Raw genomic sequence first — 12,656 nt, forward strand, 5'->3', positions numbered from 1 at the left:
ACGATACAACGGCCCGGGCAGGGAGTGGGCAGCTCTGCCCTGAAAGGGCACCAAGCAGATATTTTTTCCATGTCAGGGCTGCCCAGCTGGGAAAGCGAGGACCCTTGGCCTGGCAGGAGCTGAGAAGGGTGAGGCACAGGTTACGTCGCCAGAGGTTAGGCGGGGGTAACAGTGGGGCTGCTTTCTACGGGGGGCTCATTCACCATTCCAGGGGTGTAAGCAGAGTGAGTGCTGGTCAGTGTTTCCGAAGGATCCCTCTGACTGCTGTGTCCGCAAGGAAGATCCAGGAGAGATGGGCTCTGAGAGGGACAAACCAGAAGAGGACCAGCTGGGTTGTTGTGGAGCTCTACGGTTCTGGCGGCAGCTGGGAAGACAGGGCCAGGAGAACACCCCACTTGAGGCTGCCCAAAGGATTAATGGGAAAGCCAGCATTCAAGAGATGGGGGCAGATCTCCACAGGAACAGCGTGGGGAAGGATCCCAAAGACAGGATGGCCTGGGTGTGGGTGGGCACGAGGAGGAGCTGGCCCAGGGGAGACAGACAGCCTGCACTCTCCGGGCTCGTATGCTTTCTATTTCAGAAATCCTCTCTAAAACAATTGCATTTATCAACCATACTTCAATAAAACTTTAAAAAACGAAAGAAGGAGTTCCCGCTGTGGCTCAGCAGGTTATGAACCTGACTAGGATCCATGAAGATGCGAGTTCGATCTCTGGCCTTGCTCAAGGATCCTGCCTTGCTGTGGCTGGGGTGTAAGCCAACAGTGGCTGCTTCCATTGGACTCCTAGCCTGGGAACTTCCATATGCTGCAGGTGTGGCCCTAAAAAGCAAAAAAGAAGAAGAAGAAGTCACAGGGAGGGAGTTGTTCCTCTCCTAGGTAGTGGGTGCACCAGGCAGGAACATTGCATGCCCTGCCCTTGTTGACGATGGCCCCTGCCCACCAGATGTTCTCAGGCCAGCAGAACAGGCTGCGGGTGAACCAGCAAAGCCCTAAGTGCACTGAAGATACTGGCTTTGCCTCAGGGGGTTGGGGGGCAGGATCCAGAGTGGACTTTACGTAGACTTGGGACCCAAGTGCAGAGCAGGGGGTTGTCACATTAGGAATTGGGGGCCTGGGGGTCTGGATCCCCTGGCACAGGGTATGCTCTCAGGAAACTGTGGCCACTATTGTTCTGCCCCCTGGCCCCAGTGAAAGTAATAAGGATAGGGCATTCCCTTGTGGCACAGTGGGTTAAGTATCTGGCATTGTCACTGCAGTGGCTCGGGGTGCTGCCATGGTGTGGGTTTGATCCCTGGCCCAGAAATGTCCACATGCCACAGGCATGGCCAGAAAAAAAATGCAAGTAATAAAGATAAACATACACCTACTCTATGAACTGGCAATTCCACTCCTAAGTATATACCCAGGAGAAATGAGGGCCTACACCCACAAATCTGTGTGTAGGAACAGAAATCTTCACAGGGGTATTATTTACAATAGCTCCACACTGGAAAAAACCTAAATGTCCATCACCTGGAGAACATGGGACTATGTTCTTACAATGGAATATAAATTTCAAATTTTGAAAAAGAAACACCGAGAAGAATGGATTGCACAGACATTATATTGATCCAAAAGAAGCAAGAGCCAGAGGAGTGCAGGAGGTAAGATCTTGGAATATGGTCTAGAACAGGCCATGGTGACAGAAGTCAGAAAACCAGTCGGGTAGGAGTATCTGCTATTGACTGCATAGCGACTTGCAGAAATTTTCTGAAATGATGGAAATATTCTATATCTTGATCTGGGCTGTGTTTACACAGGCATAGAAGTAGTTAAAAATTCCACCAAGCTGCACACTTAAGATTTATGCATTTTGCTGTATGTTTCCCTTCCATAAAAGTTAATAATACCGAGGAAGGTTCCCTGGGGCAGCACGGAGTTAAAGATCCAGTTGCCTCAGCTGTGGCGCAGGTCGCAACTGCAGCAGGGGGTTGCACCCTGGCCCAGGATCTTCCACATGCAGGGGAGGCGGCCAAAAAAAGTTAATAATACCTAATAATGATGATAGTGACCAATTATTGAGTGCTGTGTTCTAGGCACTAGTGTCCTTCTCTTAGACCCTAATTCCACTGCCTAGTAATTACTCGTTCACACGACCACCAAGGCACAGGGAAAGGATTTTTCCAAAGGACGGGAAATCAGAGCGCGAGGCTTGTTGGGAAGGAGCCCTGGGCTGGCTCTCAAGAAAGGCCGGCCTAAGCGTAGGCACTAGGTCCGGAGCATGCCCAAGACGGAGGGCACCGCCCGGCGCCGCCCAGGCAAAAGTGCGGACGTGACTCCAGCCCTAAAGGGTACAGCGTCCCCCCTCACTCCCGTGGATGTCCCGTGTAGAGCCCCGCCCGCAAGATCAGAGCCAAGCCGGCCAATCAGCAGCCGTTTGGGCCCGGGGGGTCATTCGATTAAGGGCCTCCGTCACCTAGGCTGACCATGCGCCTCCAATGGAAGAGCAGCCCAGGGGCCGCCAATGAGCAGCAGCCTTACGGCCTGCGCGGACTCTAGGGCTCCTGCGCCGAATTTCCGCAGTGAGCGCTCCACGCAGAATGCCGGTTGGCTCCCTGCCAGCCAATCCCCGGGGCGCTCAGGTCAGACAGCCAATGGGTGACATCCTCTCTGCTCCGGGCAGCAACGGTTGGCGCCGCGCTCCCGCAGCCCGCGGGAGGCGGGGGCGGATTGGCGCAGGCGGTGTCCAATGGGCGGCACGCGCGAGGCTCAGGGCCAATGAGCGCGCCGGGGGCGGGGCGGGCGCGGCGGCGGGCGGCTGCGAGGACAAGCGGGTGTCGGCGGCGGCGGCGGCGGCGGCGGCGGCGGCGGCGGAGGCCGGTGGTGGCAGGGGCGGGCGGCCATGGCGGCGACGGAGGCCAGCGGCGACGACGTCCGCTGCGTGCGGCTGAGCGCCGAGCGGGCCCGGACGCTGCTGGCCGACGTGGACACGCTGCTGTTCGACTGCGACGGCGTGCTGTGGCGCGGTGAGACGGCGGTGCCCGGCGCGCCCGAGGCCCTGACGGCGCTGCGGGCCCGCGGCAAGCGCCTCGGTTTCATTACCAACAACAGCAGCAAGACCCGCGAGGCATACGCCGAGAAGCTGCAGCGCCTGGGCTTCGGCGGCCCGTCGGGGCCCAACGCGGGCCGCGAAATCTTCGGCACAGCTTATTGCACCGCTCTCTACCTGCGCCAGCGCCTGGGCGGTGCGCCGACCCCCAAGGCCTACGTGCTAGGCAGCGCGGCCCTGGCCGCCGAGTTGGAGGCCGTGGGCGTCACCTGCGTGGGCGTGGGACCCGAGCCCCTGCAGGGCGAAGGCCCCAGTGCCTGGCTGGACGCGCCCCTGGAGCCCGACGTGCGCGCCGTCGTGGTGGGCTTCGACCCGCACTTCAGTTACATGAAGCTCACCAAGGCTGTGCGCTACCTGCAGCAGCCCAGCTGCCTGCTTGTGGGCACCAACATGGACAACAGACTCCCACTCGAGAACGGCCGCTTCATCGCGGGTCCGTGCGCCCCGGGGGTGGGAGGCTGGAGGGCGGGCGGCGGGCCCCTCTCGTCCTCTGACCCCCGGCACTCTGCTCCCCTCCCTCTGCGCCCCGCAGGTACCGGCTGTCTGGTCCGAGCCGTGGAGATGGCCGCCCAGCGCCAAGCAGACATCATAGGGAAACCCAGCCGCTTCATCTTTGACTGCGTGTCCCAGGAGTATGGCATCAACCCGGAGCGCACGGTCATGGTGGGTGATCGCCTGGACACAGACATCCTCCTGGGCGTCACCTGTGGTCTGAAGACCGTCCTGACCCTCACCGGAGTCTCCACTCTAGGAGACGTGAAGAGTAATCAAGAAAGTGACTGCATGTCTAGGAAGAAAATGGTCCCTGACTTCTATGTTGACAGCATAGCCGACCTTTTGCCTGCCCTTCAAGGTTAAAGATTTAGTGTCTTTAATCTCCAGAATAAAAAAAAAATGAAAAATCACTTACCCAGATTAATAGGTGGTGCTTAAGCATCGCTCAGCCAGGTGGCTTCAAAGAGTATTACTTGGAGTTAAGCAGAGGCACTAGTTTTAATCTTGTAAGTAAACGTTTGGGGGCGATTTTGTTTACAAATGCTTGTATTTTGAGATGCACTTTTAAGCTTGGAGGACATTGTGGGGGGTCCTGGGCCTCAGGTGCCAGTTGGCCTGGCCATTGGTTCAGCATATGCCCAGGATTTAGGTAACCTCAGGGCCTGCTGGTGGGACCGAGGTGAGGTGTCAAGTATTTTATTGAGCATTTCAGGGATCAGAGCATCTTGTACAAACCGGCCCAGGGCCCCCTTGTTGTGGTCACCAACAGTGGAGCCTGCTGGTGCCTCTCAGCTCCTCAGCTGCCCTGTGGGGGGTGGAGGAACGGGCTGCACTTGGGTGGTGTCTCCCTGTCCGTGGGGTGTGGGCCGCTGCCCTCACTACCAGCAACCCCCCCACCGCACACTTCCTTAAAAACCACTCTGATGTCACAATTGAGTGTCCGTTCTGTCTCAGATACCCATGTTTGCCACTCCAACACGATTGTGTGGTTCTGTAAACTCAGCCCAGCCAGACCTTGGCTTTTTCAGACGTGCACATAAACCCAGGTGACTTGGCTGAGTGTGTTGCTTGCCTAGTGGCTGCAAGGGCGCAGGAGTGTCTTCCTTGTTGTCTGGGCTGCTGTGCCCAGGGCAGCACAGAAGTTATTTTTATTAAACTTTTATTCAACTTTGTCAGGTGGTGGAATTGAATTGTAAGCGTGTTGATTAATGGCTGTGCTCTGTCTTGTAGGGCAAATCCCACTGAAGAAGCTTCCGTGCCCCACAGCCAGCAGTGCTGGCCAAGGAATGCCTGTCCACCAAGGCTCCCACTGGGTGGGATAGGAAAGAGGGGTCCCCCTCAAACAGGAAGTCTTTTTACGAAGCATCCAATCTCTTCCTGTCTTCTAGTACCCTTGGTTGGGATACGTGTTATATGTCAGTGGTCCACGAGGCCACCTATCTTGACCCTGGAGTCCCTTGTCAGTGGCCAGCTGGAGGACTGGCAGGATCCACTGGCTAGCCAAGGGTTCTTGGCAGGGGGCTGTGGACTTTTCTCCCTGTTCCGTAAGTTGCTGACCTTCGAGAATAGGCCTGATGAGCAGACTCCAGCCACACTTGTAGGGTAGGGCCTGGGAGGTTGTTCCTTTTGGCCGACTCCTTCCGGGTGCCTCGCCCTGCACCCAGCGGTGTCTGCCTGCAGCCTGTGGCTTCTCCACCACCCCAGGGTCACAGTGGCCCTTCACTCAGTCTTTTAAGAGTTCTCAGAGCAATAAAGGGTGTCCCGAGCCTTCAGCTCTTCCCAGGTCTGCGTGCCTGGGGTTCTGATGTGGCGGTGGGCAACGTGAGGGCAGCCAGCACCTGTGAGGTTGGTGGTGCTGACGTTGGCTCTGCGAGGTCGGCTCAAGGTGGGTCTGGATATTGAGCAGGCCTGTCAGGGCGTTGTCACCCACACCAGGAGCACGTGGCAGGTGCAGCAGCCAGCGACAGCTCCCTCTTCTGCTGGGCAGCAGCCCAGGAACTCTCTGCACCCTGTCTCCACCCCTGTTGCACTGTGTGAACCCAAAGGTATATTAAACTCTGAGACCTGAGCTGACTCTGGTGTTCCTTGCTCTTGCCTGGACAGCAAGCAGCCTCTGCAGAGGGTGCAGCTGTCTCTCGGGGAGGGGCTGGGGTTACACTCTGTACAAGACCGTTCTGGAATTCCAGTTCCAGATTTGGGATGCTCACCACAGCCACTCCATCTCAGGCCCACTGCAGAGCAGGTCCTGCACAAGCAGGGAAAACAAGGCACAAAAGAAAACCAGAGCAGGAGTTCCCGTCGTGGCGCAGTGGTTAACGAATCCGACTAGGAACCATGAGGTTGCGGGTTCGGTCCCTGCCCTTGCTCAGTGGGTTAACGATCCGGCGTTGCCGTGAGCTGTGGTGTAGGTTGCAGACGCGGCTCGGATCCCGCGTTGCTGTGGCTCTGGCGTAGGCCGGTGGCTACAGCTCCGATTCGACCCCTAGCCTGGGAACCTCCATATGCCGCGGGAGCGGCCCAAGAAATAGCAACAACAACAACAACAAAAAGACAAAAAAAAAAAAAAAAGAAAACCAGAGCAGGAAAGGGCCACGGGGTGAAGCTGGCGGGGGACAGGCATGTTCTCAAAGCTGCCAGTGCCAGGGCGGTAACTTGCAATCCACAGCATCAGGCAGCTGGAAACATACGGTATTAAGTTCGAGAAAGCTGCCCTGCAAAGGGGCGGGTGGGCAGAGGCTGGCTTAAGCGTCCCAGGCGTGCAGCACGTCCCCGCAGGCTGCCCTTAACTGCAGCGGAACCTAGTGGGAGCCATGCTTTTCACAAGTGAGCACCTGTGGCTGCCCAGCAGCCTGTCCTGTGTTGGTGGGGGCTGGGAAGCAGCTGGGGCGCATGGGGAGGAGAAGGGGCGGAGGGCTGTACCCAGTCATTCACCAAACAGGCCCTTGGTGTGCCGTGGGCTCAGCCCTGTGCCCAGTCCGGGGGTGCAGATACAACCCAAGAAACCAGAAACGGGCTTCCTTAGGAAAGGTTCAGCCTGCCCTACACCAGACGCTCCATACATATAAAGTCCTGGCCAGGCCGGAGCCGCTTTCTGTGCCAGCCACCAGGGCTTGATTGCCACAGGCCCAGATGCTCTGTGGTCTGCACGGGCCAAGTGGCAGGAGAGCCAGGCGCGATGACAAGCACCCCCTCCCCCCCAGGTGTCTCACCTGGATATCAGGTAGCTCTGCCGGGAAGGAGGCAGCGGGGTCAGGAGGGGAGAGGGCCAGGACGATTGTTTGGCTCATCAGGAGGCGTCCTGAGGCTTCCGGTCTGACTCCAAGGGGTGCCAGACAATCAGCGCATTGTCTCCAGGGCTGCAGCATGGAGCAGGGGAGCAGCCGGGCGGAAGGCCCCGGGCTTGTCAGTGTGAGTGCCTCCCACCACCCAGTGCCCTGTCCTGGGACAAGGACTCGCGGCCTGTCCTAAGCAGGGGACTGGAGTGCGGCACCTGCCTCCCATACCCCGTCAGCCCCTGCCTTCCGAGCCAGCCGGTGGCCGGGTCTGCTCCAGGCCCGTCTGACAGCAGTGTGCCTGCAGGTGAAGACCACGCCCTGCCATGCGGGTGGGAAGGCTCCCCGCCTGCTGCTGCTGCTGCTGCTGGCACTGGCCACCGCGGGGGCCATGGCTGGAGGGCTTCTCGGCTTTGCTCACAGCCCTCCCAAGGTGAGCCTGACCTCAGGATGAGGGCAGCGGCAGAGCCAGGGGGAGGGGGGAGGAGAAGCTAGCATGTCGCAGCCCCCCTGGCAGAGCCAAGGCTCCGAGCGGACAGCTGGAGGCCCAGGGGGGTGAAGGGGTCAGAACCCCCATAGCAAGACCGGAGGTGGCCCCAGCCGGCCCCGCTGAGCCCCAGGTTCCCACTCTCAGCCAACGCTACAGATGCTCCGTCCGACCCTCCCGAGCCCCAGGGGACCCCGATCCAACCAAACTGAACAGGTGGACGTGGCCAGGAAAGTGGTGACCATCACAGTGACCCCGGCTGAGAGCAACCACAGCTGGACAGTGCTGCTGGACGGGCAGAGCGTGAGTGGGCTGGGGGGAGTGGGGGTCACCGCCTGGGGAGGTCCTGGCCCCGCCTCACCGTCCACCTCCCCAGGGTTGTGTCTGTTACCGCCCCTCGGAGCCCCGGGCCTGCTTCCTCCACCTGATGGAACCCCGCGATCGCGAGGCCCTGCAGCTGCTGGTGAATTCCTCCCAGGTAAGGCGCCTTGGGTCAGGGGCCAGACAAAGGGTCCTGTGTACAGCCGGGGCCTGGGGTGTCTGGGGCTCCAGTTTCAGGGGAACAGAAGCTCTGTCTTCCCTGGTTGAGGCTGCTGACAAGAACTGGGGCAGGGCTGGCACGCCGCCAGCACATCCAGGGAGGCACGGGTCCTACTCAGCCGGGGGCAGCGCACGTGTCCCTCTCTGCAGCCCCACTGGCCTCGCAGCCCCGGCCGGGACACCCGCTACACCCAGGAGCTGCTGGCAGTGCTTGGGAACCATGAGGTGGACCCTGCCCAGGTGGGGGCTCCCGTGCAGCGCCTTTGTGCAGAGACCCCCATTTACTGGGCTCGACGAGCAGAGGGTGAGTGGGGCAGGCTGCAAGGAGAGGCCCAGGCTCCGCGGGAGGGGCCGGGGGGAGGAGGCCCTGGGGTTCATGGAGGCCCCTCCCCCCAGGGCCCCGGAGGCAGCGGCTCCTCTACCTGTGCATTGACATCTGCTTCCCGAGCAGCATCTGCGTGTCAGTCTGCTTTTATTACCTCCCGGACTAAGCGCCTGGCTGGCCCTGTCACCAGTCCCAGACAGGGCGACCACCGGCAGCACTAATAAACCACTCCAGCAGCCATGATGGTGTTGTCTGCGGCCTCAGGGGACAAGTGAGGGGCAAGGAAGGAAAGGGGGAGGCGCTGGTTTGGGGACGGGCAGGCGCCTCCGATCCCTCTCCGGAGCTCTAGGCCTTGTGGGTCCGGAATTTCCGAAGGGAACGCCGGTGGCTGGGGTGGGTCTCCTGAGCCCGGGCACATCCGGAGAGGCAGCCGGGGCTGGAGGGTCCCAGGGCGGACCGATTGGGCCCGGCGGGTCTGGCCGAGGGGGCCGGGGCAGGTCAGTCAGGTCCAGCTGGCCTAGGCTGACCTGGGCAGCTGGACGGACACATCCTGCGGGTGCCATCGGGGCGGCCGCCCACAATCCCAAGGGCACACAGGCTAGCCCAGCACACTGTCGTTGAAGGCCAGACAGACGACAGCTTTCTGGTGGCCGCCGTACTCTCTCTTGATCTCGCCCGTCTCCACGCACCAGAGCCGGGCCAGGTTATCAGAGGAAGCTGCAGGCAGGGAGAGCACGTCAGTGGCTCAGGGGGCGGCCCTGGCCAGGCCACGCCACAGGCCAGCTCCTGGGCAGCCGGGGGGCCGTGGCCGGGCCAGCGGGGACCGGGAGGCAGGGCGGGCGGGGCTCACCAGTGACGATGTACTGGGAGTCCCCCGAGAAGGCGCAGCCCCACATCCAGCCTCGGGAGGACTCTCCGGGGTTGCTGCTCTTGATGCTCAGTTCCGTCATCAGGGAGAAGTTGGACGTCCTCCAGATCTTGCACGTCTGGTCAGCCGAGCAGGTGGCAAGGAGCCTGGGGGCAAGTGTGAGTGTGGCAGGGGTGTCATCAACAGCCCCTCCATCCCGCACCCCCTTGCCATCCACCAGGTAGGCCCCAAGGCATTAGCCCCTCCCCGCCCCAGACACGCCCCCTCCTCCCCGCAGCCAGGTGAGGGCTCCCGGCACCCCAGGCCCTGCACACACGTGGAGTCTGGGCTGAAGCGGCACTGCAGGGCGTAGCGGGTGTGGGCTGGGATTTTGGTCTTGGGGATGAGCTGTGTCACCTCGTCGCCAATGCCCCCGGTCAGATTCCAGACAAAGCAGTTCCCCTGCGGAGTAAGTGGGAAGTGCTGGGAGCCCCGGAGCCTCTGGGCTGACACATGGGGAGGGACGTCATGGCAGTGAGACCCACATCCAGGGCTGCCAGCCAACACTGTGGCTGTGCGCAGGGATCGGGGGGCCAGGGACATGTGACAGGCACATCTGGTCCTGCCTGCAAGGAGCACCTGGGAGATCAGGCCACAGCCAAGTGCTACGCCTGATGGGCTGCAAGCAGAAGGCCACGCCTGGCTTTCCCGAAGGGTGCTGCTGGCCTACAGGAGTGAGGAGAACAAGATGGGAGGAGGGGGGCGTCCCCATGGTGGCTCAGTGGCAACGAGTCTGACTAGGACCCATGAGGACTCAGGTTCGATCCCTGAAAAGTGACGCCCAGGTTTCTGGCTTTGGTGACTGGGCCAGAGCTGGAGCCCAGGATGGCGGAGAGGAAGGGGCCAGAGGGACACCTGGGGAAGAAGCCCCCCTGTGGAGAACACAGGAGATAAAGGCTGGGTACGAGCCACCCACCTTCCCCAGGACTCACAGTGCTGTTGACTGCCGCCATGTAGCTGGCGTCGGGGTCGATGTGGGCAGACGTGATGGAGACCTCGGGCTCCGGGATCAGCTGCTCGTTGTGGTCAGTTTTCAGGTCCCAGATGTGGATGGCGCCGCTCTGGTCACCCACGATGAGCTCCGCCTGAGGGGCAGGGGAGGTGAGGCAGGGCAGGACCCCTGCCCACCAAAGCCCCAGGGTGCCCAGCCCTGTGTGTGCCCCTCACCTGGTTGGGGTGCAAGCACACGCAGTTAATGGGCGCGTTCACCTGGAAGATCCGCTGACACTGCAGGTTCCGGGACCTTCAACGTGGGGACACGCTCCGTCTGTGGCAGACGCTATTGCCCCCCCCCCACACGCCCCTTCCCTGGCCGCTCATCCTCATCCTTCTGTGATGGGCGCTGTCTTACAGGAAATACGCGGGAGGCTTGTCCCCACCCCCATGAGGGGTAGCCTGAAGCCAGTGACAGACTCAGAAGGGGCATGAAGGGTGGCCTCTTGCCTCGAGGCGGGACTGCTCTCTTATCATTATTATTTGCTGTTTTTTGGACACACCCTCAGTACATGGACGTTCCCCGGCCAGGGATCAAACCCACAGCACAGCAGTGACACCCCCAACCTGCCAAGCCACCAGGAGCTCTGGGACTTCCTCTTTGAAGCAGGTGGTTTCAGAGGGCCCTGTGGGATCAGGCTAAGGCTACACCCATCTTTGTGTGCCTTCATCCTGCCTTCCGCACCTGCCCTCTAGAAACCACTGCACCGAAAACTCTGTCTCAGCTCTCACCTGGAGTGAACCTGACCTGAGACAGTCTCTAGCCTGGCCCCTCCTCCCACCCAGTGCCCCGCACCTGAGGTCCCAGATCCGGGCCGTGCAGTCCTCGCCACCAGTGTACATCCAGCGGCCATCCTCATGGAAGCCCACAGACGCGATGTTCTTGTTGACCCCATCGTAGCTGATGATGGGGTTGGGATTATTGGAGTTGAGATCATACATGCGAATGTGCTGGTAACCTGGGGGCACAGTTCAAGCTCAAGTCTGGCTGGGCCTAGATGGACCTATGGGAAATCAGGGCCCGGAGTGGAGGAGAAGGTACCTGCAGCAGCAATCATGCTACGGTCGGGTGTGATCTCCAGTGCGTTCACCTGCTGGGCCTGTTAAGGACAAGGAACAGGGCCCCAGGGCCAGGGGCCCCCAATGCTTCCGGCATCCAGCTCGGCTATCCCATCCTTCCCACTGGAGGCCTTTGCTCAGGCTGTTACCCCACCAGGCATCCTGCCCAGCACCATCCCACAGCCCCAGGGGAGGATACGGAGTCCTGGTGCTGTACGGTTCGGGTACAGATCCCGCTGTGGGCCTGCCAGAACCGCACTGTGTGGTCATAGCCTGCAGTGGCCAAGATGACAGGGTCACTGCCCACCGTGCCTGGAGACGTGTTCATGGTGTGGCTGCTTGAAAGACTCGGACCTACACAGGGCCCTAGGTCTGACCGGCAGGGGTCAAAGATCAGAGCATCTGGAGAAGAAAGAGTTCAGTATTTAGAGAATACCCTCTATGTCCTTAATAGGTGACAACAGATCACTGAGTGCTGGAAAATAAAATCATTCCCATTTTAAGTATGGGGAAACCGAGGCTCAGAGAGATTCAGGGACACGCGTGACAACCATCCGGGGACAGCTCCGTGCTCCAAGGCGCGCGCTCCGTTCCCGGTCCCACGAACGCGGACGGAACGCCACCCCACCCGCGACCGGCAGGGGGCAGTCACGTCCGGGGCGCCGCTCTGCCGCAGGGGCGGGCCGCGCGTGCGCAGCAGGGCCCCGGACGGGCCGGAGGGGAAAAAGCCGGAACGCTGCGGCCGCGCATGCGTAGCAAGGCCGGCGGCTGACCCTGATGGAAGGGGGCGCTACCTGCCTGGACCCGCGAGCCCCCGGTGCTCCGCCGACCGTCTTGACTCCGTCCCGCTAAGGCAGCTTCCCCCGGGCGCACTCTCCCGGCCACTGGAAGCCGCCTTCGAGCTCTCGTTCCGCGGCCTCCGTACCTTACACGCGGCTCTGCGCTCCGCCGAGGTCCAGGACGGTGAGCGGAGCCGGAACGAGTCGATAGAGGCGTAGGCCGAGTGTAGAGCTATCGATGAGCCATTACGGCGACACCAAGGGACCTACGGGGTGGGGGCGGGGGGACGAGACCGAAGTTCTGGGGCACGGGGTCCCTGCTGTCTGGGAAGAACCTGTACAGGCCTCTGTGCTCCCAGGCGGCGCGGCGGGACGAAAGCAGCGACCCCAGCCTCCTGCCCCTCCGGCACCCCACCCTTCTCAAACCCTTTCTCCAGGTCCGTGTCGCGCCACCCCCTCCCTCCCACGCATCCCCTGCTCCCCACGCGGGGTTGGGGTTCCCAGGTAATTTGTGGGACACCCTGTTGCATTTGAATTCAGATAAGCAACACATTTTGTGTATTTTTAAAGTACTAATATATCCCAAATATTGTATGAGTTAGACTAGTAAGTTCCTCGTTGTCTAGGTGAAATTCTCATGGAACGAGATGTCCTGTGGTTTTATTTGCTAGATCAGGCCACCCTGGTCTGGTCCCTTTCAGACCTGTCCA

At 60.6% G+C, this 12,656-nt stretch overlaps 3 protein-coding genes across 7 annotated transcripts; 2 read left to right on the forward strand and 1 right to left on the reverse strand.

The window, feature by feature from the left end:
* On the forward strand, positions 2,796-5,650 carry PGP (phosphoglycolate phosphatase). Its single transcript, XM_003481109.4, has 2 exons — positions 2,796-3,522; positions 3,622-5,650. Exons 1-2 carry the CDS (start codon positions 2,883-2,885, stop codon positions 3,945-3,947), a joined length of 966 nt encoding a protein of 321 aa, XP_003481157.2. The 5' UTR covers positions 2,796-2,882; the 3' UTR covers positions 3,948-5,650.
* On the reverse strand, positions 4,727-12,187 carry MLST8 (MTOR associated protein, LST8 homolog). Of its 3 annotated transcripts, none has more exons than XM_013987830.2 (9): positions 11,966-12,187; positions 11,367-11,569; positions 11,151-11,202; positions 10,905-11,067; positions 10,283-10,358; positions 10,048-10,200; positions 9,393-9,517; positions 9,059-9,222; positions 4,727-8,925 (listed from the first exon to the last, which is right to left on the reverse strand). In XM_013987830.2, the coding sequence occupies exons 2-9, from the start codon at positions 11,493-11,495 to the stop codon at positions 8,807-8,809; spliced, it is 981 nt and encodes a 326-aa protein (XP_013843284.1). In that variant the 5' UTR covers positions 11,496-11,569; positions 11,966-12,187; the 3' UTR covers positions 4,727-8,806. The 3 variants fall into 3 exon arrangements, with proteins under 3 accessions (XP_013843284.1, XP_013843285.1, XP_003481154.1); XM_013987831.2 differs by having other exon boundaries at positions 8,339-8,925; positions 11,151-11,199; positions 11,966-12,186; XM_003481106.4 differs by having other exon boundaries at positions 8,339-8,925; positions 11,962-12,174.
* BRICD5 (BRICHOS domain containing 5) lies at positions 6,688-8,459 on the forward strand. 3 transcript variants are annotated; one of them, XM_003481107.4, is made up of 6 exons: positions 6,688-6,992; positions 7,164-7,289; positions 7,491-7,646; positions 7,720-7,821; positions 8,034-8,187; positions 8,280-8,448. In XM_003481107.4, exons 1-6 carry the CDS (start codon positions 6,714-6,716, stop codon positions 8,372-8,374), a joined length of 912 nt encoding a protein of 303 aa, XP_003481155.2. In that variant the 5' UTR covers positions 6,688-6,713; the 3' UTR covers positions 8,375-8,448. The 3 variants fall into 3 exon arrangements, with proteins under 3 accessions (XP_003481155.2, XP_013843287.1, XP_013843288.1); XM_013987833.2 differs by having other exon boundaries at positions 7,720-8,187; positions 8,280-8,459; XM_013987834.2 differs by having other exon boundaries at positions 8,034-8,459.

This window comes from Sus scrofa, chromosome 3 (assembly GCF_000003025.6).
Source record: "Sus scrofa isolate TJ Tabasco breed Duroc chromosome 3, Sscrofa11.1, whole genome shotgun sequence".
Classification (NCBI taxonomy): domain Eukaryota; kingdom Metazoa; phylum Chordata; class Mammalia; order Artiodactyla; family Suidae; genus Sus; species Sus scrofa.

What these genes read in the sequence shown, in the direction of transcription:
- BRICD5 (XM_013987833.2), top strand. Translation starts at nt 6,714, where the DNA reads ATGCTCTGTGGTCTGCACGGGCCAAGTGGCAGGAGAGCCAGGCGCGAT. An exon ending in AAGGCCCCGGGCTTGTCAGT is followed by an intron (nt 6,993 to 7,163) that starts GTGAGTGCCTCC and finishes GTGTGCCTGCAG; the next exon opens with GTGAAGACCACGCCCTGCCA. An exon ending in TGCTGCTGGACGGGCAGAGC is followed by an intron (nt 7,647 to 7,719) that starts GTGAGTGGGCTG and finishes CCACCTCCCCAG; the next exon opens with GGTTGTGTCTGTTACCGCCC.
- MLST8 (XM_013987830.2), bottom strand. Translation starts at nt 11,495, where the DNA reads ATGAACACGTCTCCAGGCACGGTGGGCAGTGACCCTGTCATCTTGGCC. An exon ending in TGGCGGCAGTCAACAGCACT is followed by an intron (nt 9,518 to 10,047) that starts GTGAGTCCTGGG and finishes CTTACTCCGCAG; the next exon opens with GGGAACTGCTTTGTCTGGAA. An exon ending in CGCTTCAGCCCAGACTCCAC is followed by an intron (nt 9,223 to 9,392) that starts GTGTGTGCAGGG and finishes ACTTGCCCCCAG; the next exon opens with GCTCCTTGCCACCTGCTCGG.
- PGP (XM_003481109.4), top strand. Translation starts at nt 2,883, where the DNA reads ATGGCGGCGACGGAGGCCAGCGGCGACGACGTCCGCTGCGTGCGGCTG. An exon ending in GAACGGCCGCTTCATCGCGG is followed by an intron (nt 3,523 to 3,621) that starts GTCCGTGCGCCC and finishes TGCGCCCCGCAG; the next exon opens with GTACCGGCTGTCTGGTCCGA.